Source organism: Sitophilus oryzae, unplaced genomic scaffold, assembly GCF_002938485.1.
Source record: "Sitophilus oryzae breed Bouriz unplaced genomic scaffold, Soryzae_2.0 scaffold_169_pilon_pilon, whole genome shotgun sequence".
Lineage (NCBI taxonomy): Eukaryota > Metazoa > Arthropoda > Insecta > Coleoptera > Curculionidae > Sitophilus > Sitophilus oryzae.
Window position 1 is genome coordinate 1,139,464 of NW_022146390.1, and position 23,916 is coordinate 1,163,379.

Consider the following 23,916-nt stretch of genomic DNA (forward strand, 5'->3'; position numbering starts at 1 on the left):
ATATTATGGACAGTCAAAAAATATTAAAACTATTTTTTTTGTAAAAATATTTTTAGATTTTTATATAGTGTTCATTGCGATCTCCATATTAATAAATATTTATTACAGCTGTTTCTCGACAATCTAATAACAAAATAATACCATTTTTTATGCCATATTAAAACTAGAAATTTTTCAAAGTGGAATGTATTCTGACATTTAACCTAGACTCAAAATCGTAACGACTGTATTTTTCTATTTCCTGCAAAAGCGCTCTTCCTTCTTCACGTGTCTGAAATAAAAAAGTTTACATAAATAATTTAAAATACAGGGTGGCCCAAAATGCATTTGGAAAACTTCGGCAGCATATTCTACAAATAAAAATAGGTAAAAAAAGTTAGTATAAATGTATGTCCTAAAATGCTTCCTTTCGGTGAGCCAGGGTGTAGAACTTTTTTTTTAACCAAACCAAGTAAAAATTTCTACACCCTGTATTTTTACCTATTTTTATCGGTAGAATGCCGGGTGTTGCATCGTCGAGCGGGACATAGGAAACCCATGTAAACTTTAATGGGGTCAATTATTGACTTCCCTAATTATTTTAGAGAATAATTCTATTTAGGTTTATTGAAGAGCACTAAAACCCACATTCAAAAGAATAACTTTAGATATTTTTGATTAGCCCGTTTACGAGTTATTGCCGATTTCTTTTTAAATATTTCTCCATTCTTATGGCCCTGTATTTACTTATGAGCGCCAGTCAAGGTATAAGATAACTGTCAAATGAAGTTGTTATTTCAGAAACTTATCATTTAGTGCTTTATTATTATTATTAAAAACTCATACCTACATCGAAAATATTAGCCATGAATTACACTAGCGAAGAAAAAGTATTGATGATTAAATGGTATTATGAAGGAAATAGTTATCAAAAGGTGTCGGACATGTTTGCTGCTCTGTATCCGAATAGACCGATACCTGGAAAATCTACAATCGCAAGGAATATCCAGAGATTTGAGACCAAAGGTACCCTAATAAATAACTGCAGATGTGAAGCAAGGCAGGAACAACGAGAAGATGCAAGAAATGATACTGACTTGGAAGTTTTATTGTGCGTGGAAGAGAACGATGGAAAGATCAGCACAAGAAAACTTGAGGATGAAATAGGAATAGATCACACTACAGCGTTTCGAATTTTGAAACGACATAAATACTATTCCTTCAAATATGAAAAGAACCTAGAGCTACGAGATGGGGACGAAATACGGCGGCAGGCGTTTTGTTTTGATATGATGGAAAGAGCAAACACGGATAGGGAATTTTTAAAAAACATACGTTTCACTGAAGAATGCACGTTTACCTTAAATAATGAACCCAATGTTCAAAATTATCGGTATTGGAACAAAGAAAACCAACACAGGTTTGTCGAAACAAGGACGAAATATCCACAGAAAGTAAATGTTTGGGCAGGGATATTCGGACACAATATTATCGGGCCATTATTTCTTACGCGAAATTTAACTGCAGAATATTATTTGGAACTACTCGAAAATCATATTTTACCTGCTTTACATGATGCCGCTAGGGAAAATCAGGAAGTTTGGTACCAAATGGATGGCTGCCCGGCACATAGTACCCTGGCTGTTCGGGAATATTTAGACAATAGTTTTAACGAAAACGTTATTGACCTAAATCATACAGTAAATTGGCCAGCAAGGTCTCCTGATATTTCGCCAAATGATTTCTTTCTCTGGGGCCATTTAAAAAACAGGATATACCAGGATAAAAAATACTCAAATCTAGACGAGTTAAAAAATGCTATTTCTGCCAAATGCAATAGAATTTCAGTTTACCAACTAGCGAATGTAAGAAGAGAATTTTATGATCGCCTGGGTTATTGTCTAGCAGTCGATGGAGGAATATTTAAACATCTTAAATCCTAAAGTTCTAACAATTTAATAGTACCTATATTAATTATTTAATAAATTATTAATTTTTAAAGTTATTGAATATTGTAAAAATACTATAATTAACCTTGAAATTGATTACTTTATTTTACTTTAATTCATATTAATTTGTATTTATAAATACATCTTTAAGATATCCGATGTAGGAATGAGTTTTCACTAATGATAAAGCACTAAATGCGAAAATTTCTGAAATGACAACTTCATTTGACAGTTACCTTGACTGGTGCTCATAAGTAAATACAGGGCCATAAGAAAGGAAAAATATTTAAAAAGAAATCGGCGATATCTCGTAAACAAGCTAATCAAAAATATCTAAAGTTATTGTTTTCAATGTGGGTTTTAGTGCTCTTCAATAAACCTAAATAGAATTATTCTCTAAAATAATTAGGGAAGCCAATAATTGACCCCATTAAAATTTACATGGGATTTCCTACGTCCCGTCCGACGATGCAACACCCGTATACTACTGCCGATGTTTCTCGAAAAAAAATCGGACCACCCTGTACAACGTCTCTGAATCGAAGTTCCGTATAACAATTGAATAAAAAAAGTAAGGAAGGGATCACATTTTTTTGTTACTTTTAATTTGATTTTTGTCTTGATAGCTCTTGACATATGTATGTATTTAAATGTTTTACAAATTTGAAATATATAAGCAATACCAATTAAACATTCAGTTACGTAATAGAGAACACGCGCTTTTTAAATTCATTGTTGGCCAACCATGGACATATTCAGCGCCGGGCTGACTAACTGGAATTTAAATTTCCTGCTGGGGATTCAGGTAGTAGCTCTGCTGTAAAAAATTTCAAGCTGCCATATTAATTTATTTATTTCCTGACACTGCCATTTGTTTTGACACTTTAATTTTGTATTACGAGTTTTTGGTTTAAATGAATTGGGTTGTGATACTTTAAGCTTAAAATTTTTTACTAGCAGACCTCGCAGTCGAACATTGTTCTTTTTAGAACCTCTTTTAGTGCGAATCGTATAAAGATAGCTTAATAGCCATTGCAAAAAACTCATCGCAACCTTATTGGAATATTTTGAACGGGAAAGCAGTAGTAATGGCCGTTTATGTCCCTCAAGTGCTGTTAAGGAGGTAAGTTTTGTTGATGTAAATAATAACTGTTTATATATTTATAATTAATTTATTTTTGCTTCCTAAAATATTTTGATTAAAAGAAAATATTTAAAAGTGGGCAACGCTGTGCCGGTCAAGCATAATCACGTTACTAAAAGTTTATTTGGTTATGATCTATCTGAGTTATGGTTTTCTGTGTTAATTTTTTATTATTTCTTATTTAAATAAATAGAAATAAAATCTGTTTGTAACAAGCTGGAATCAAAATAGAGACATCTAAAATATGTTTAGTAATAACAAATACACTGTATTAACAACGCTCACCTGATCGTTTTGTATCAAAATGAAACCTAGTTCAAACTGAGAAAAAGCGGAAATGTGAGCATCGACAGCATCATTAAGTTCGGCAGATCTCCTTTCCAAGCATTTCCTAAAGGATTTTACGGCATCTTGGTTACGTTTTTCAATAGTGTAACAACTGCCCAAAATTAAATTTGAAAGACCAATCCGTGGTTCGCCTTTAGAAGTATCCACATGTTCGCAATCTGAAATGTTACATGAATTGATTTTACATATGTTTGATGACAGGTATATTTTATAGTCTTTATCTTTTATAAATTTGACATTTCTTTCTATCAATTATTAGTCCTTAAATAGAATTTAAAGAAATTTATAAAAAATTGCACTCTGAATAGAATGACATATCATATGTCAACTTTTGACATTTTCTCATATGGTTTATTTGAAATTGTAACATGCAGTTCATAACGATAATTTGACTCGTAATATTATTCGTAAAAAATGCCTTTTCCAAATATGCTAATGAGCAACCCCCGTTCCAGTTGAAAAAGTTAGATATGATTAAAAATACGATTTGGGCATCTTTTAACCGGCCTGGACAAGACAAGAAAAACATTAGACAATCAAATCTATTTCTCCAAGGCTCATTGATTAAAAATTAGTGTTTTTAACACAGCCATGGCACTCTAGATTGAAATTTAAAATACGATTTTTTTTGAAGCAAAAATGTCAAAAGTTGACGTATGATATGTCATTATATTCAGAGTGCTTAGTTAGTGTCATTTAAAAATCAAAAATCGTAGTTATTTCCGGTGAAACAGGAAGTAACCATAAACAATAGAATACGTCAATCAATCCTTAGTCATATATTAACATATCAAATCTCGTTTTTTTTACCTAAAAAAATAAAAAAGTTATAGTGGAGAATATTTTCATTTTCCCTATTATTAAAATGTTCTTTCTCTTATTAGACCATAACTACCCATGACGACAGGTAGCTAATATATTTCTTATTTTCATAACTGAATGGCAGACTATATTATAAGAAATAGAAAAGAATAATATTCGTAGTTTTAAAAAAATATACCGGAATATGTATGGGGTGTATACAAAACAAAATTAAACAATGAGGAAGATGCATATATTTTATTTTTCGCCAGAAACTGTTCAATTTATTAGAATAAATATGTGTAAATGCAAAAAAAACTTTTTTCTTGAAAGCAATACCACAATTTTATAAAACAGGCCATTAAAATACTATAGATAACGCAAACAACGCACATTGGTTCAGATTCAAAAAAAATCGACGCATAGGGGTCAAGAAAAAAATTTCGAAAATTTCAACAATGTTATTATTTTCAATAGATGATGGGTCCCTTTATTCAAATTTATCACGATCCACTTTTTAATCGTAATAAAAAAGCGTACAGGCATGTTGTTTTCGTTAGATTTTGTAGTTTAAATATATCAGTTATTTGCTGATAATGGTTTAGTGTTGCTAATATATTTTGGTTCTTAATTCAGAGACTTGGAAATAAATTAAATTATAATGGATTTTGAAGACCAAGGTAAGTACTTTTTAAGAGAATTTTATTAACTTAAATATTTTTTTATGAAGCGAGTAGTTACCACAAACATAGTAGGAGCGTTTTTTTGAAAAAAATTAAACTTTGAAATTGCGTATCTTTAGAACTCCGCAGATTTCCGCTTCTGTATTTTATAATTTTTAAAAGGTATAATACCTTTTAAAGCCAAACCAAGTTTAATTTACCACAAGTATCTTACCCCAAGAGATCCCGAGGTAGATGATATATAAATTAGAATTTTAAATTAACCAGTAGACTTATTTTTGTTCCATGGATAATTTCTTAAATTATTATACTAATATTTTTTGAGTAACTCTGGAGTGGTAAAAGTGTAACTATAGAGACTCACATGTTTCTCCCGTACTCTATTCCTTTTATTTTTAGGAACAATAAGCCGCAGATCAATATGTGAGAGGTTTTTGAAAATGGGTTTTAATAATAGGTCAGAAGCGGATATTATTGATGAAATTATTTCATTTTTGTGTGATAATAATATTCCTAACATATTATCAAAAAAAAGCAAATTGAAAATTTTGTTTATAAATGGTCAGAAAAGTGGAGGAAATGTAATTATACTTGGAGCAGTTTTATTTCCAACAATTGTCTCTGGCTGAATAAAAATTTACTTCAAATGAAAGAAAATCAATCTTTTGATGACCCTGGCCCTTCAAGATGAATTTTTTTTTCAGAATTGTCCAACTCCCAAAAAAATAAAGAGATCAAAAGTATATATTGCCAAGGAATTATTTTATAATATCTTACAGAAGAAAACATGTTTTTTTATTCACATAATGCTGCAAATATTGCATTATTGATTTTAATTAATGGCAAAGATTAAAAATCAATTTATTTCTAGGAATTAGAGATTCTTATACCTCTGAAGTTCTGGCATATGCTACAGTTTCTAATTTAAGGAAGGAACATAAAAATGAGACGGCAAAAGAAGTCCGAATATTATTGTCAATCAGATAGTGAAGAGGAACTAGAAGAAAGTGGTGGTGAATCATGTCATGAACAAAATGAGTTTGAATACTCCATTTAAGGTATATTGCAATTTATGTTTTTTCTTTAATTTAGACCAGTTAATCTAATGGGTATTCTTTTTTTGACTAGGTTCGAAGCATTTTTCAAACCATAATTTTTAAATAAAATTCATAGAAAATCCCCATTTATTATTATTTTTATACTAAACAAACATAGTCTGAAATATATTTTGTTTATTCCTTGGACTACACTTTGTCGTGTTAATAAATCCGCCATTAAACCTACTAAGTCTAAAATTTGTAATAAAATTAAAAATATCCTATGCGCCACTTTTTGGCAATCTGAACCACTGTGCGACGCCTCGCGAATTGAAACGATATTCTATTGGTCTGACGTCACCCGCCGTTCTCGTCGACGCGCGATGGCCAGCAGCAGCCAGACGTGTTCCGTTTATGTACGTATTTAGGTGGCGTACTAAGACATTTTTGTTGCTTTTAGCGTTGATTGAAGGAGCTTTTTATGCTTTTTTGTGCAGTTATTATTTGTATGTGTTGTGTGTTCTGAGAATTTTTTAAGTAATGGCAGATTCCGGCTTTGCAAAAGCACAATCAGATGCTTTTATGTTGGCTGCTTTTATAAATACAAATTCCCAATTTATTGGTGCTGAATTACGAGGATAAAAACAAAGAGGTATGTAACATTTATTCTTTGTAGTACTGAGGCATATTTAAGTATAAGTAGGTACCTACTGTTACGAACTTTTATATAGTTATAAATTAATGTTATAAACTTATTTTTCAGATCAGGTAAAGAGACGTATGGAGATAATGCTGTAGGTTATGTAGAAGTGAAAAGAGACAAAAATATTTGTTTAGTACGTGGAAAAATAACTCTAGAGCATAGCGTGAAAAAGAAAGTTTTTTTTTATATATTGACACCCCCTTACCCTTGTTATTTTTAAAGATTGTTTTTTTACGAAATTATAGGAAATAAATTGTAGTAATGAAAATATTATACAAGGTGTCCCATAAGCAAACGCCAAAATTATGTACTATACTTTTATAAGTGATATGCTGATATATACTTTTAGAAGTATTGATGATTGAAGAGTGAAGTATTGATGATTGAAGAAAATTGATGATATATACTTTTAGAAGTATATACTTTTTTAAGTGAAACACCCTATATATTTTTGGATTCTTCGGAAATATCTAGATATTCTAGATACATTTCATGTATAATATCCTATACCTATCTTCAAATGTTTACGAAATATTGACAGTTGAAAAGCGAAAAATACGTACAATTTTCTGGACCACCTTTTTTGAGACACCCTGTATAACTAGAATTAATTTTAAAAGAGAGTATATGAAAAACCATGCAACTTTCTTATTTAATGTTTTCTTCTAAAACTTGCAGTTAAGGCTGTATGTGGGTGTCAAAATATAACGAATAACCCTGTACATTCAAATTTCATATACCTATGTAAGACAATATACATAAATATATGAACTTACATCAAAATGATCTTCACAACAATAAATCGTAAAAATAGAGGATAATTTAACGTTTTTCTTTTCATCTCTTCTCTTGGCGTTGGGCCATTTTTTTCTGTTTTCGCTCATCCATTACTATTTATAAATATCACTAATTACTAATTATGTATTCATTAACACAAATAACTAAAATTTTGACTCGGATTCAACAGCGTTTAAAAGCAAACGTAAAATAAACACGCGTCTGGCTCCACTCAACCAGAAGAACGGCGGGTGACGTCACAGCGGCAAGGCGCCATAGAGAGCGTTTGCCCGGCCATTTAAATTAACAATATTTAATTATTTTATATTAGAAGCATTTCTTAACCGATATCAACGATTTTTTTTGTTCAATTTGTAATTATATGAACTATTTTTTAAAACCATTATTTAAAAACATGCATTTTCCTCATTGTACCTGAAATAATGTTCTGTATATTTGAAGTGGTACAGCTGGCCAAAGTGTTCCAAAGGTAAAGCATCTCGAAAACCAGAAGCCTGAAATACAGTGGATCGAGTTTTTTGGCCGATTCTGCATCTTTGGGACAACACTGGAAACGTCTGTTTAAAAATTCATCTAGTTGGCCTCCTCTAGTACCACCAGAACACAGCTGGAAGTCGTCGAATAAGCTATAGCTTTGTATATCTCGAGTAGCACCTAAAAATGAATAATATTTTGAACTAAAGTCTGTCCATTGAGACAAGTGAGAGTATCTTTAATTTTAGTACCAAACTAGTTATTGTATTTTATGTCATTTTCTGGATATCTGTTATCTCAGATACTGGTTTTTGTCAAAGCTTTGACACTGTATGATATATCTCAATGTTATATCTCAAGAAAGAGTGACACAATAGGTTTTAGAAATAAGGTCTAATCATACAATTTACATCTACATCTAGAATATTTATATAAATAAAAATAAAACAATTACCTGCACATATTGCTGCTAAATACAGATAAAAGGCCCTGGACCATCTACTAGCGCACTTTAAATACAAAAAGGTATTTTTGGCGTTGTCATAATCCAGTTGGATAAGATAGCACCATCCTATTTCGTGAAGACATAGAATTTTGATCTCTCTGTGATTAGCATGCTCATTGGCTCGTTGAAAACACGACAAAGCCTGATTTATATTCGACTAAAAATAAAAGCATAATATTTTTTAGTACCATATATTTTCAATAAAGTATTTAAAATGTCAGGTATTGAATTACAAATATGGACTCAAGTTTTAATTAGGGCATAGAACAGGCAGAACCTTTGAATAAGAAGACTAAGGCAGGAGCATATGAAAAATCTTAGGTCCACGGCGATGAGCCACAAATATGGCCGACTTAAATTCCGGTTTATCAGTGCCGTTCTAATTTTATTTAAAAAATGTAAAATTATGATGTAGGGTAGACGTGGGGTAGACTCAATATTTTTTTTTTATTTTACGTTGTGAATAAATGTTGGTAGTTATTAAAATTGTTATAAAAATATAAAATTCTAATAAAAATGAATAAGTTATAATAATTATTTATAACCATAAACATCCGATACGCTACTGAAGCAGGTAAGTCAAATTGACGTATCTAAATTCTTTGACATCTAATCTTTGACAAGTAGTAAATAAAAGCAAAAATGCAAGAAAAAATATATAATTAGTTAATTTAAGTGAATTTCATAAATGATCGGTTTACTACACGTATGTATATTATATAGTCACTTACTAGCGAAAAGATGTTCCATTATTTCACTCGATTTTTGCCGAGATCTACCGCACGCTATACAACCAACAATTTTAGAGTCTTTTTCGATAAATCGCGATAGTGTCACTGTTAATTTAAGTTCTGCCACAATTTCCATCTAGATTTACTACCTTTATACAACTATCAGTAGTAGAATAAATAATAAATAACATAAAATAAGCTCCCTAAAGACTGATAAATCCCCTAAATTTCAAATCAAATTCAAATGTGTCAAATGAATCGTCAAACAGAACTGTCAAGGATCCCCACCCTAGAGTCCTTTTTCCGCCCACCATGCATGAATAAATACATGGATAGCATTATGATCCTTCCTTAAGCTTGATTTTCATGCGTCCGTTGTCCGTTGATACGATGGTCCGATATTAAATTTATTGGTTGACTTTAAAGACTTCAATTGGTTAGAAACGGTTAACCAATCGAAGTGTTTACATTCAACCAATAAAATTAATATCGTATCGTCGGACAACAGATGCATGAAAATCAAGCTTTTCTCTTCTTATTCAAAGGGCAGAACAGATTACTAAAAGCTATTGACATCCTATGTCAATCATTATTTGCTATTCAGTTCTTTGGTTTTTCAGATTGTATACAGGGTATCCGACAATATTCCGTGAACATAGAACTACTACGTTTTATTAGAGTAAAAATAAGTACATTGGACCAAAGTGAGCATCAAACATTAAAAAATAAACACATTTTTTGAGATATTTTAAGAAGAGTTATTCCTATTTGAATGAGAGCGCTCTAACATTTGACATGAACAAAAATTAAGAAAAAGTACGGTGAGGGTGAATACTACCCCCACCCCTACATATATTTTAGTAGAAATATTTTCCAACTCCACCGACGCGACGACTGATTTTTTTTTGTAAAAAAGTCCTTCTAGTATTTACTAGTTTTTTTTATTAGTTACTAGTTACTACTTCTGTAGTTATTTTGATTTTAAAAATACGTAGTAGTTCTATGTCCACGAAATATTAGAACAGCGTGTATACATTTTTATCTATACTTACGTTCAATCTATTTGTTCTTCCGGCAAAAAATAGAAATAAGGCAGAGTTGGAAAATTCCTTTTCTGATTCTTGGATGAGTACTAAAGAAGACGCCACACCGGCTTGCACGTTGGTACCATCTATTGCGTAAAATGGACGTACTATTGTGTGGTACCAAAGTAATGCCAAACTAAAATTTATTATTAAAAACTTTGAGAAGGACTCATTATATTAGGGAGCTGTATTTTGAGCCAGTTATTTTTCAATAAAAATTATTAGTATAATTGCCAGTAAAATTTACAAGATATGAAAAACTATAATACAAAGTCTATCCCACAAGAAGATTCATGACAATGACAGTTGTGTCTGTCATTTTATTCTCCTCTCTACATAACTCTGCAGATTACTAACCAAACAATCTTCTACAAGATATGCTACAAACCTGGCTAACGGTGCACGCATATCCATACCCATCCTGGCATACATTAAGCAAGCAATTCCATTTTGTCTATTCGCAGCAAATCCCAGGATGCTCACCAATCGCATCAGCGACGGTGGTAAGAGTGAAACACCCAACTGGAACAGACCATAGCCAAAAGATATGGCTCCCATGAGCCTGATAATAGTCTCTCGGTCAATATTTTGGTAATCTCTGAAAAAGACAGTGAAATAATCGATACAACACAAGAAAATCACATTAACATAAAAAAAACATGAACAAACAAGAACTGATTCTTTAATTAATTATATAAAAAAAATATGTAGGTGTTCTGTTCCTGGCAGTCATATGGAGGAAATCTCTGGTTTCCGGTATATTTTTTTTAAATTTCCACACTATTTTTTGTATATTTAATATTTCAGAAAATTTTAACACCCTGTATATTAGAAATTAAATACCCTATTACAGGGTCCGGCAATAGTTCGTCGAGCATCTGTAGCTAATAGAATAAAAAACTTGAGAATTTTGTTTAAGTGCAAGCCAAACAGTTTCAACAAAAGTATACTAGGATGTATTTCAAGAAAATATTTTAACTTCTATAGGGTGGCTCAAAAAAGTATGTGTGGATCGGGATAATTTTTTTTAAATGGAACACCCCATATATTATTGCCTTTTTGGCTTCCTTTCAGATCACTTTACATAGTCCTAAAATATGAGTGAATATATTCGATCATTTCAGAGATATTATTAAATATATATAAAATATAAATTTTTCAACCTTTCTTAAAAAATTATTACAAATACAAGAACTATCATGAAATCAAAACTATATTAGGTATTTACTTTAGATGGTCTATTCTTACTTCGCTATAAATATCGTAATCTTAAATCATACAGGGTGTTCAAAATTCTACTCCAAACTTTCTAAAATATCAAATAATTTTTCTTTGTTTTTTTTAATGGAACACCCTATATATTATTTTTTATTGGATGGAGAGTTAAAAATTAACATTTTTTGTATTTAAAGTATTTCAAAAAATTTAAAATGGTTTCACAGATACACGCAGTATTATTTCACATGGCCTTTTCAACGGTAAAATACGAGAGAAAAATTATTGAGTGGCTTTGATAAAAATTTTACCTTTGAAAGAGCCATATGAAATAATACCGCGACAAAGCCGTTAAAATTTTTTAAATACTCTAAATACAAAAAATGTTTGTTTTTTAATTCTCCATCTATTGAACAAATAATATACAAGATGTTCCATTTAAAAAAAACGAAGAAAAATTATTTTATATTTTAGAAAGTTTGGCGTAGAATTTGGAACATCCTGTATGATTTACGATTACCATATTCATAGCAAAGTAAGTACAGACCATCTAAAGTAAATATCTAATATAGTTTTGATTTCAGGACAGTTCTTGTATTTATAATATTTGTTTTAAGAAAGGCTGAAAAATAGGTATATATTTTTTATTTATTTATTAATATCTAAGAAACTATCGAAATATATTTACTCATATCTTAGGATTATGTAAAGCAATCTGTAAGAAAGCCAAAAATGCAATAATATACAGGGTGTTCCATTTGAAAAAAATCATCCCAATCCTCTCACACTTTTTTGAGCCACCCTACAGAAGTTAAAATATTTTCCTGAAATACATCCTTGTACATACTTTAGATTTGCACATAAACAAAATTCCAGTGTCTTTTATTCTAGGAGCTACAGATGCCCTACGCACTATTGCCGAACCATGTATAATGTTTTTAAATCTCGTTAATTTCTTTTTCTTTTTTATAATTTTTATAATCATAGATGTCATAAATTTTAAATCATTTTTTCTTTATTTTAATCATTTAAGCATTTTATTTTGTAACAGACCATATAACTTTCAATACCTATATAAGATTTCAGTCAAGTTTGGTAGACACTGGTAATTGTAACAGAGTTAACTAGACTAATACCACAGATTATACAGCATTGTTTTTCGTGGTTTTAATTTTCGGAGTCGCGCACTAGTTAGGCTACTAGTTTGCGCACATAGCACGCCCACTTATGGCCTCTAAAATTGTGCACAGCGCCTGACCGCCCAAGCAGCATTTGGACGTCGGAACAACGTTGTGTCACGCGACTAAACGTTGGGGCGCAACGTCGGCACAACCTCGTGCCAACCCTAGTCTGCACTAGTTTGGATAATAATTTTTGGGTCGAAACGACGTTGGATACCGACGTTGGCTAGAAGCCTAATTTAGTACAAACTGCAACGTTGTTTAAAATCCTAATTCACAGAAATACAAAACTAATATGGCGTCTAAGTCGCGTTTTATCCTAAATTGGGATAATTATAGTAAAAATATTATTTTTATAATTTAGTTAGAGACATATGTCAGATGGCAGTGAAGGAAAACAAAACAAAAGTATTTAAGTGTGGAGGATGTTTGAAGATCATAATTATTGAAACACTTTAACCGACTCTGTAACTCGTTACCCAAGGTAAAAAAGTTAAACGCAAACAACTTTATTGATAAATGTATTGTTTCTGCTTTGAAAAATACTAATGGGCCTTGAAATTAAAGAAGTTTTAAAAATTTTCTTGAATTTTTTTTAGTAAAATGAGAATAATTTATTCGCAGTCGAAAAAATTGTTTCAGCGTGTTTTTTAGGGTCAAATATTTCAAGTTAATGTATTCAAAAAGCAGGAATTGCTATTTTAGGAACGAAACATTTTCTTATTTAACAACATGGCGGCTTTCACTTTGTTGTTTTGAAGATTAAGATGGAGTAGTTCGAGTAGTCGCATACTGGACTAATAAAGTCGCAGTTCGGCCTTAACAGGTAGTATACTAGTCGCAAGATTGCCTAATTTAGTCATCCTAGAGTCTAGCTTGTGTCGTCCTCTATAATCTAAATAAACGAGGAAGTGGATAAACTATCGGTAATATATGTCGATGTATATTTAAATTTAGTTTTATATGTACCTTTCTTATGTCCCACTTTAATTAAGTTTTTTTATAAAAACAAAAACAGCACTGAACTGTCTGACTGAACAGAACAATGAAGTGAAAATTTAAGATTTAAGGTTATGGTTCAATACAGTTGCAAAAGGTAGTGACTCGACGTCCTACCAACGTAAGAATAAGGAAATCTAAACAACGTTGGAATTAGTAAAACAGACGACGTTTACATAACGTTGGAATAGGTCCTGAAACTGACGTCGGAAAACTCTATATTGTCCAACGTTGTAACTACGTTGTCCGAATCACCTAAAGATCACTTAAGCAAAAAAGGTTACAAGACAACGTTTATTCGACGTCGCAGAAGCTTCTACTTTGCTGTAGCACTAGTCCAACGTCGGCACAACGTTATAAAAACGTTTAAATTTATTTTAATACCCATGGTAGGGAGCTAACTATTTTTTGTAACTAATCCAACGTTGTGTTTAGTAAACATGTGGTCGCAAGTCGTGAAAATGCTACTTGGGCGGCCCAGTTATTACGCTGTTTAAACGCGAGTTTATTTTTGCGCACAGGAAATTTTACTCGTTTGCTCATCATCATAAAAAACAATTTTCGTACCACGAATTAGGGACAAGGTTTTTATCTGTATACATATAGTATACCTAATCTGTGCTAATACTTACCTAAGATTTTCCAGAGGAAAAATGTTACTTAAAGAGCTGGTGAGTGAGGTAAAAGATAACGCACTGGAAAAAGGCCCAAACGACAGCTTCCTAGCCCCGGTATTATTACTAAACTTCGAGCTTAAGGCTTCGGTAACAGAATGCGACTTTTTCAAACTTAAACCGCCGGATTTTTTACTTTTGGTACTGGTGTTGTTGTTGATACAATATTGCGATCGGCGCTTGTCTGTCTTTTGAACCTCTCCGGCGAAATTCAAGGATTTGGAATGGGAAATTGAGGAAAAATGGGGGGAGTACCCGTTGGTGGAGGTTTCCGGTATCAACCATTCGGGACTAGGTGTGTCGTTTTCGAAGTTCTGAGCCGTTCTCGAAGCCCTGGAACCGACGGGACTTAAGACAGGATCTGAAAATAAATATGTGCTTATAGAATCAACATAATATAAAATCGATGTAAAATGATCTAATGTAATTGTTGTTCTGTCATCATTCAAAGCCATTAAAACGTAGCTAAAGAAACTATATTTTTCAAGGCTCAAAGCACGCTTGACCATAAAACTTTTTTTCACACTGTATATATTTTCATATCAAATAAACTTTTTAGTTGCGTAGTCGAGGGCGCGATTTTTAAATTCATTGTTGGCCAATCATGGACATATTCGGCGCCGTGCCGACTACCTGAAATTTAAATTTTGCGCTGGGAATTCAGACAGTAGCTCTCAAAGACTAAAGAATCCAAGGACAAATAACACCCGAGAGCAAATTGTGACGATGTCACCAAACAGTTTTATATATTTTGTTGTGTAACAGTATATGTTTTATATATTTTGTTGTGTAACAGTATATGTGTTGTGTCACATGTTTTTATATTTTTTGATAATTGTTTTGACTACGCCTATGGTGTATCATCCTAATTAATTACGAAAAAAACGTATGAAAATGTTAACAAAAGGTACAAAACTATTATCGACGTATAGCACATATCAAGTACATACAGATGTTAATTGAAATTGAAGAATAATTATCGAATTCAATAAGAAAACGCTAAAAAGTTGGAGTGGACTGTTTATTTACCTATGAAACGTAACTCCTGGCTCTTTCTTATCGCTGCTGCTTTTACACTTGAAAGCTGAACAACTAATCACCATTGTAATAAAGTTTATACAAAATTTACTACACACAAACTATTAAAAATCGCTAAAATTGTCGCTGGTGACCAAATGATGACTCATTGTTTTCCACCAAAAGAAAGATCTCTAAGGTCACAAATTCTGCTGCAGCCCGTATAGGGGCGTTACATGTCCTTATTTTCTTTAGTCATTGGTAGCTCTGCTGTAAAAGATGTCAAGCTGCCGCATTTATTTATTTCCTGACATTGTCATTTGTTTTGGCACTTCAGTTTTGTATTACAAGTTTTTGGTTTAAATAATATAGTGTTGTGATACTTTAAACTTGAAAATGTTTACTAGCAGACCTCGCAGTCGAGCATTGTTCTTTATAGAACCTCTTTTAGGGCGCAGTGTACAAAATAAAGCTTTATAGCCGTAAAAAACTCATCGCAACTTTATTGGAATGTTTTGAACGGGAAAGCGGTAATAATGAACCTTTATGTCTCTTAAGTGCTGTTAAGAAGGTGAGCCAATGTTGCCCGAGGCTTCTAAAGTATTTACAAGAGAGGCTTGTAGAAATCAGTTATCAAAAATATCGTTTCAAGTAAATCATTAAAATCTAACAAGGAGCACCATATTGTCAAGAGTTTGCGTAACAAAGATTGTTTCTACCTAAAAGCTGATAAGGGAAATAAGGTTGTTATATTAGATAAAAAAGACTATTACGATAAGGTTAACAACTTTATCGATAATGGCCCCTACATAAATTTGAAAAAAAATCCTTTGTCTAAGATGGTAGCAGACGTTAAAAAAACTCTAAAAGAATGTAACACCCTTATTGATCTTTCTTTAAAGAGGAAATTGCAAGTATCCAATCCCTCATTACCAAAATTGTATGCTTTGCCAAAAATTCATTCACCGGACAAGTCTATGCGCCCAATTGTTTCGGCTGTAGGTTCTACGACTTGTAATTTGGCAAAATGGTTATCAAGGGAGTTCGAAAATTTACCTGATCATGAACCTTCTTTCTCAGTTAAAAATAATATTGAATTCATTAACAAAATTAAAGATATAACATTGCATGAAGGTGAAATTTTGGTCTCCTTTGATGTATCTTCGTTGTTCTCAAGTGTTCCAATTCCACATACTTTAGGCTACTTGAAGGAATTACTGAACGCAAATGGTCTCGACAACAAAACTGTGATTGAATATATTAAGCTTACATCGTTATGTATGAAACAAAATTGTTTTCAATTTAATAACAACTTTTTTGAACAGCGGAAAGGTACAACAATGGGTAATCCATTGTCTCCATTTTTGGCTAACTTATTCATGAGCTGGTTTGAAGTGGAGGCTAAGAATCAGTTTGAGTATTTTCCAAGAGTATGGTTTAGGTATGTGGATAACATTTTTGCTGTTTTTGACATACATTCAGACACCATAGATAATTTTATTTCTAAGTTAAATAATCGTTTCCCTTCCATTAAATTTACACATGAAATTGAGAACAACGACAGATTACCATTTCTAGATGTATTAGTTATTAGAAATACTAATAATTGCCTGGAATTTGATATCTATAGGAAAAATACCACCACACGCAGATATATTCCTAATGAATCACATCATAGTGTTGAACATAAAATGGCTAGTTTAAATTTCTTAGTTCATAGATTACTTAGTTTCCCACTTTCCAATGAAAGATATGAAATAGAAAGAGATTACATTAGGAATGTAGCTGAGTGTAATGGATATTCTCCTTCACTAGTTGATAACTTAATTAGAAAACGTAGGTATAGGTTAATGGTTTCTGAAAATTCGACTTTTCAAGTGGAGAAAGATACGTCTAAATATTTTTATATACCGTTTGATAGAGAGTTATCGTGGTCTAAAAGGAATTTTTAAGAATGTCAATTATAAACTTGTGTATAGTGCTAATAATAAATTACAACAATTATTAGGTAATCCAAAGGATAAAACATCTCCACTGGAAAGGTCGGGTATTTATGAAATTTCTTGTAAAGATTGTAATCAGAAATATGTTGGGCAAACTAGAAGATCAATATTAACTAGACTTAAAGAACATTTAGCTCAGATAAGATATGGTAGACCGGATAAATCTTGCGTTGCCGAACATATTGTTGATAAAGAACATTGTATACATCTTAATAATTTAAAATTAATTAAACAAGTCTCAAATTACAGGCAATTAGATGCATATGAAAGCACCAGAATTAATAAATGTAAAGATAGTATGAACAGAGACAACGGTCCAATTCCTTCAAGTTCTTTGTTCCTACTACTCTAGTGGCGGAAATCTAACTGTTACGCTCAGTGGGCTCTGACTCGGTTGGCTAGATTTTGCCACGCCCACTCGGTGTCCACTGAGCGCTATATAAACGCTCAACTTGTAGATTGTACTTTAGTTTATAATCATCTGCTGATGATGCTAACATGGTTAGCGAAACGCGCGTCCAGTGTAAAAGTAAAAGTGTTGTATTGTGGTGATTTATTGGTGTATTGTGGTGATTTAGTGTTTTTATTTTGATTAAAAGAAAATATATAAGAGTGGGCAACGCTGTGCCGGTCAAAATTAATCACTAAAAGTTTATTTGATATGAACTGTATATTTTACATACCAGGTAAGTGGAGTTCTCCGATTCTCTCTCGATATAAACTCAGTATTTCCCTGTAGGTTTTCTGATATACCTTCCATGCTTTCCTCAGAATCCATCCTCCTTTGAAATAGCCAGATATATCTTGTTGTAAGAACGTTAGTATTGCTAGACATACCTAAAAGATAAGAGTTTTCCATTGAAGCTCCGTTTATAATATAACTGACTGTTAACTTATTCTTAATCTAAGCTGTTAACCAGCGAAGTCGACTGGCTGTGTAATGAATATAGGCTGTGAGAAAAAGAAATCATACAGGGTGGCGCACCTCATCCGCCTCGGTTGATTATACAAAAACGGAAAGATGTAGAAACAAAATATTTTATGGGTATATGTGGGGAAGGAATGTGCACAATTTAAAATTATTTTGAAAGGTGCAGGGTGTTTCAGAACTAAGATCCATACCAAAGTTATATTTTTTCTTATGGAACACCGGGTATTTTATTTTATTTTTGGATTCTTGGACCCAAAAAAAGGTATTTATTATAAGGGTTTAATATGTTTAAAATCTTTAGTTTCTGAGATATTTAAGGATATTTAAAAATGCATGCTACATTAAAATAGATAACACCCTGTACATTGCCGTTCAGAACTAATTCCTGCGTTGATTTTTAAGCCAGAGAAATAAACTTTACTGAACAATTTGATTGCTTCGTTTAATGTATACAGGGGTATCAAAAATTACTGGTCTATTATAAATATTTATTTTACATAAAACTTCATTATTTCAAATACAACACAATCGAAGCAGGTTCAAATGCTCTTTCAAACTATATTAGGGTTTCCTATACCTATCTAGCTCAGATTCTGAATAAAAAGCGATTTTTCAATAAAATGGCAATCAAGATGGCTGGTGTCGCCATGGCAATTTTCTAGTTGAAATTAGTAACTCTTTTCAAAATCGACATTTGTTTATGGACATTATTATTTAGATTTATAACAGTTTACTTAAATTTAGCTACAATAGTTTAATAAATAAGTATTCATTATTTTATTAAGAAAAATAAAGCAGTATCTACTGGCGGAACGAATGGATATGTTTCATATGTTACTAGTGATTTTATTTTGTGAGAAAAATTGCTTATTGGCCTCAAGGGCTTATGATCAAAGATATCAAAATAGGAATCTTCCTGATAAGCGTTCCTTGAAAAAATACTTTTCTATTTCGCAGAGCTATGGTAGTGTGGTTTATAAAAAAACTAGTAGGCAGGAAACCTTTAGTTGGAAGTAAACAAAATGAATTTGCCATAATTGGCTCTTTTATAGAAAATCCATATATCTACAAGTGAACGTAAAATAAATGAAAGAACTTCTTCGTTTTTCTTGATAGAATAATAAATACATATTTAATAAATATCATTTAAAAAACTACTGTAGGCAAATTAAATAAAAATAAACTGCTATAAAAATTTAATTGTGATTTCCAAAATAGCTACTAACTGTCACTAGAAATTTGACATCAGCCATCTTGGTTGCCATTTTATTGAAAAATGGCTCTTTATTCAAAATCTGAGCTAGATAGGTATAGGAAACCCTAATATAGTTTGAAAGAGCATTTGAACCTGCTTCGATATATTTAAAAAAATACAGGGTGTTGTATTTGAAATAACGAAGTTTTTATATAAAATAAATTTTTAAAATAGACCAGCAATTTTTGATACCCCTGTATACATTAAATGAAGCAATCAAATTTTTCAGTAAAATTTATTTCTCTGGCTTAAAGGTCAGCACAAGAATTAATTCTGAATAGCAATGTACAGAGTGTTAATAATCTATTCTATTGTAGCCTGTATTTTTAAATATCTTTAAATATCTCAAAAACCAAAGATTTTAAACATATTTAACCCTTACAATAAATACCTTTTTTTGGGCCCAAGAATCCAAAAATGAAATAAAATATAGGGTGTTCCATAAGAAAAAATAAAATGTATCTTAGTTCTGAAACACCCTGTACATTTCAAAATAATTTTAAATTGTGCACATTGCCACCCCACATATACCCATAAAATATTTTGTTTCAATATCTTTCCTTTTTCGTATAATCAACCGAGGCGAATGAGGTGCGCCACCCTGTATACGAAAAAAGATATTTATAATTTTTCTCAGAAAAAATTTTCGGGTTGATTTAAGTCTCTATATATCCAAATAGCATAAATTTCTAAAAAAATGTAATATTTATTTTATACCGGGTACGTCTTAAAAGTGGCTCATCCCTATAACTTTTTTATTTTTTCAGCTAAAAACGAGATTTGGTATGTCAGTATATGACAGAAAATGAATGATTGATGTACCTATTCAATTATTTTTGGTCACTTCTTATTTCACTGGAAAATGACAACAAATCTTGTTTTTTAAATGACACTCTTGTTTTTTTTTACTTCATTTGATAGAAAATGGCATTTAGAATTGAATGACTTATCATATGTCAGCTTTTGATATTTTTAATTAAATAAATAGCATATTAAATTTTAACTAGTGCCTTCGCCATAAATGTAACGATAATTTGACTCAAAACTCAAAATACCAAGTATGTGATCCAAAATTATTCGTAAAAAATGCCTTCACCAAATATGCTAATGAGCCACCCTCGTTTCATTTGAAAAAAATTGAGATATGATTAAAAATACGATTTGGGTATCTTTTAACCCACAAGGGAAAGGCACGAAACACATTAGACAATCAAATCTATTTTTCCAAAACACCGTGCGGTTAAAAATTAATGGTTTTAACACAGTCATTGCACTTTAGATTGAAATTTAAAATATAATATTAAAAAAAAGAAAATGACGATCACAAAACATTCCCCTTTAGAACTTCATCTGTCATGTTAAGAAATGAAAGTAAATAATAAAGCGCCTCTCGTGTTTGTTCGCACTCAAAAAATTTCAATTAATGCCTGTATATATTTTTAATATATTTTTTAAATTTACATTTTTTTAATTGTAAAGTAATATATTACATTTAAATGGAATATATTACATAACAATTATGTCAATTACAGGATTACAAGCTTGTTTTCTAACATTTTTTAAATAAAACGAACTATAAAATTTCAATATGTTTATGTATATTTGTCGTAGGTATGAAAAAAGTAAAATATAAAATGGACAAACGCTTACTTACATTGCAATAAAACTTCCACTTTTAATTTTGCAATCCAAACGCAATATTTCTATTTCGCAAATAAAAATATCCGACAACACTAAAATCACTGAAACTTCCGCGGCTGACAACGAAAACAATGAAAAATATAACGGCACTTTTTGTTTTGGACCTGCATATCAACATTACGCTGTACTATTATGTGTTTGTTGTTGAAATAATATAAAATATCTAATTATAACTTGTAAATTTTAATATTTTAACATGATTTTAACTACTTTTGACAATAACTAACTTCATAGATAAATGCAACAAGTTTAGATTGGAAAGCCCGTAAAAATTTTGGATCGCGAAATTATTTTGGGTCGCGACCGTTATATGCGATCTGGCGCTGCTATAGCGGTCGCTAAGAACAACGGCAAACAAAAACAGAAATAATTTTCTCTTGTCAAAGTCAGAATCTTCAAAAATCCATAGATAAATGAAACAAGTTTAGATTGGAAAGCCCGTAAAAATTTTGAATCGCGAAATTATTTTGGGTCGCGACCGTTATACGCGATCTGGCGCTGCTATAGCGGTCGCTAAGAACAACGGCAAACAAAAACAGAAATAATTTTCTCTTGTCAAAGTCAGAATCTTCAAAAATCATAATAATCTTTCAAAATCTAAACTGCTCTCATTAAAGAAATTCCGAAAAGTGTTTATAGCGTCCATTTTCAAAGTAATAATTGCTATCTTGTGAGTTTAATTCAAGTTTTATTTACTCCAACCGGTGATAATTGTGAAAAAGTGGCATTAAAAATTTAAAAAGCTGTGCTGTGAACTGCAAAAACCATCGTAGATCGTGGCATAACGTCGGTCCAATATTTCATAGGTATTTCATACATGCGTCCTTATATAAAATAAAGTTTCTTGTATGCAACACACTGTCTTTTATTTATAAAATTAACCGAAAATAATAGTAAATTTGAATAAGCAATATTTGGCGATATAATTCCGGAAAAAGCCGAACCGCTCCGAAATTTTCAAAAGTTTTGGGTCGCGACCGTTGCTAGAATAGCGCCAAATAGTGTTTACATTGTCCTTATGGGCACTTTCCAATCTAAACTTGTTTCATTTATCTATGCAAAAATCTATAAACACTTTTCGGAATTAATTTAATGGGAGAGGTTTAGATTTTGAAAGATTATTATGATTTTTGAAGATTCTGACTTTGACAAGAGAAAATTATTTCTGTTTTTGTTTGCCGTTGTTCTTAGCGACCGCTATAGCAGCGCTAGATCGCGTATAACGGTCGCGACCCAAAATAATTTCGCGACCCAAAATTTTTACGGGCTTTCCAATCTAAACGTGTTGCATTTATCTATGCATTTAAGTTTCCCAGCCATGATCGTGGCATAACGTCGGTTTCCAATGTTTTATAGGTATTTCATACATGCGTCCTTATATAAAATAAAGTTTCTTTATGCAACACACTGTATTTTATTTATAAAATTAAACGAAAATAATAATAAATTTAAATAAACAATATTTGGGCCATATAATTCCGGAAAAAGCCGAACCGCTCCGAAATTTTCAAAAGTTTTGGGTCGCGACCGTTGCAAGAGTAGCGCCAAATAGTGTTTACATTGTCCTTATGGGCACTTTCCAATCTAAACTTGTTTCATTTATCTATGTCTTTATTTCATAGCCATTGTTAACGCCGTTTTTTTTTTGATCATATTGTGTAAATATTCTTTAACTCTGTGTGATAAAAAGAAAATATAAAAAAAAATCTATTTCATATGTAATGACCATGTACTATAAAATGTAAATGTAACAATGTCATACATAGATTTTGTATTTATAATTATATCAGTGACAAAATGGGAATATGATGAAATTTTAGAATATATTTAATACAATATACAACACTAATTTTATTAAAATCAATAACCCAGTAAAACATTAAATTATATAATTAATAAAAAAAATCAGGATTTTTACCTGGGAATCAGCTAATATAATTTGAGTTTCCATCTGATCGGATATTGATTGAGTATTGTCCGTAGAACCACCGAAAACTTTTTGAGAAATAGATTTGAACCAGCCATTTTCAGTAGTACATCGTTTCTCTACTTCCCTTAATACTAATATTGCTTTTGTAAGTTTTTCCTCCTCAAAGCTCATCAAAGCGTCCTAAAACAAAGATATTTCTGTTATAAATTCATTGTTTTAAATGTAATGGTAGAGGAGACAATTTATGATTCTTGTTTTACCATAAAAACAGCAAATGAATATCCAGCAAACATAACCAAGCTGTTGGGATATTGCAAAAATAAGGCTTCCGCTTCAGCATGGTTATTATTTATAATTAAATTTATTCCTTCCTTGGCTAATAACCAGTCAGGTTTCTTTTTTTCTTCGCATGGTACGGTGTCATCTTGGGAGTGTTTAGGAGTAAGAATTTCTGGATTGGAATATGCCATTTTCCTTATCCATTTACGCCCGTTACGCAACAAAAAATATTAGCGTACATTTTAGTTTATTGCAATGTAGCACCCGCTTTTACGAAACTAAAGCATCGCTAAATAAACAGAGAAAAAAACAAAAATTTTGAGCAAGGAAAACTGGAAGTAAAGAAGGAAATTGATGTTTCCAATGCCAGTGTCAAACGGAGTAGAAAACGAATTTTAATTTCTCTCTGTATTGATTTTGCCTTTCATAAAATTACTAACTCAAATAATATTCCAGGAATAATGTAAAATTTTACAATGTATGATATACTTATT

The 23,916-nt window shown here is 31.4% G+C and overlaps 1 protein-coding gene across 2 annotated transcripts; it reads right to left on the reverse strand.

The window, feature by feature from the left end:
- On the reverse strand, positions 1 to 23,806 carry LOC115881097 (tetratricopeptide repeat protein 39C-like). Of its 2 annotated transcripts, none has more exons than XM_030898467.1 (10): positions 23,404 to 23,806; positions 23,132 to 23,323; positions 18,010 to 18,163; positions 14,562 to 14,667; positions 10,626 to 10,835; positions 10,205 to 10,373; positions 8,371 to 8,578; positions 7,857 to 8,096; positions 3,358 to 3,578; positions 1 to 271 (listed from the first exon to the last, which is right to left on the reverse strand). In XM_030898467.1, the coding sequence occupies exons 1-10, from the start codon at positions 23,611 to 23,613 to the stop codon at positions 164 to 166; spliced, it is 1,818 nt and encodes a 605-aa protein (XP_030754327.1). In that variant the 5' UTR covers positions 23,614 to 23,806; the 3' UTR covers positions 1 to 163. The 2 variants fall into 2 exon arrangements, with proteins under 2 accessions (XP_030754327.1, XP_030754326.1); XM_030898466.1 differs by having other exon boundaries at positions 14,265 to 14,667.
- Between the last annotated feature and the right edge of the window lie 110 nt (positions 23,807 to 23,916).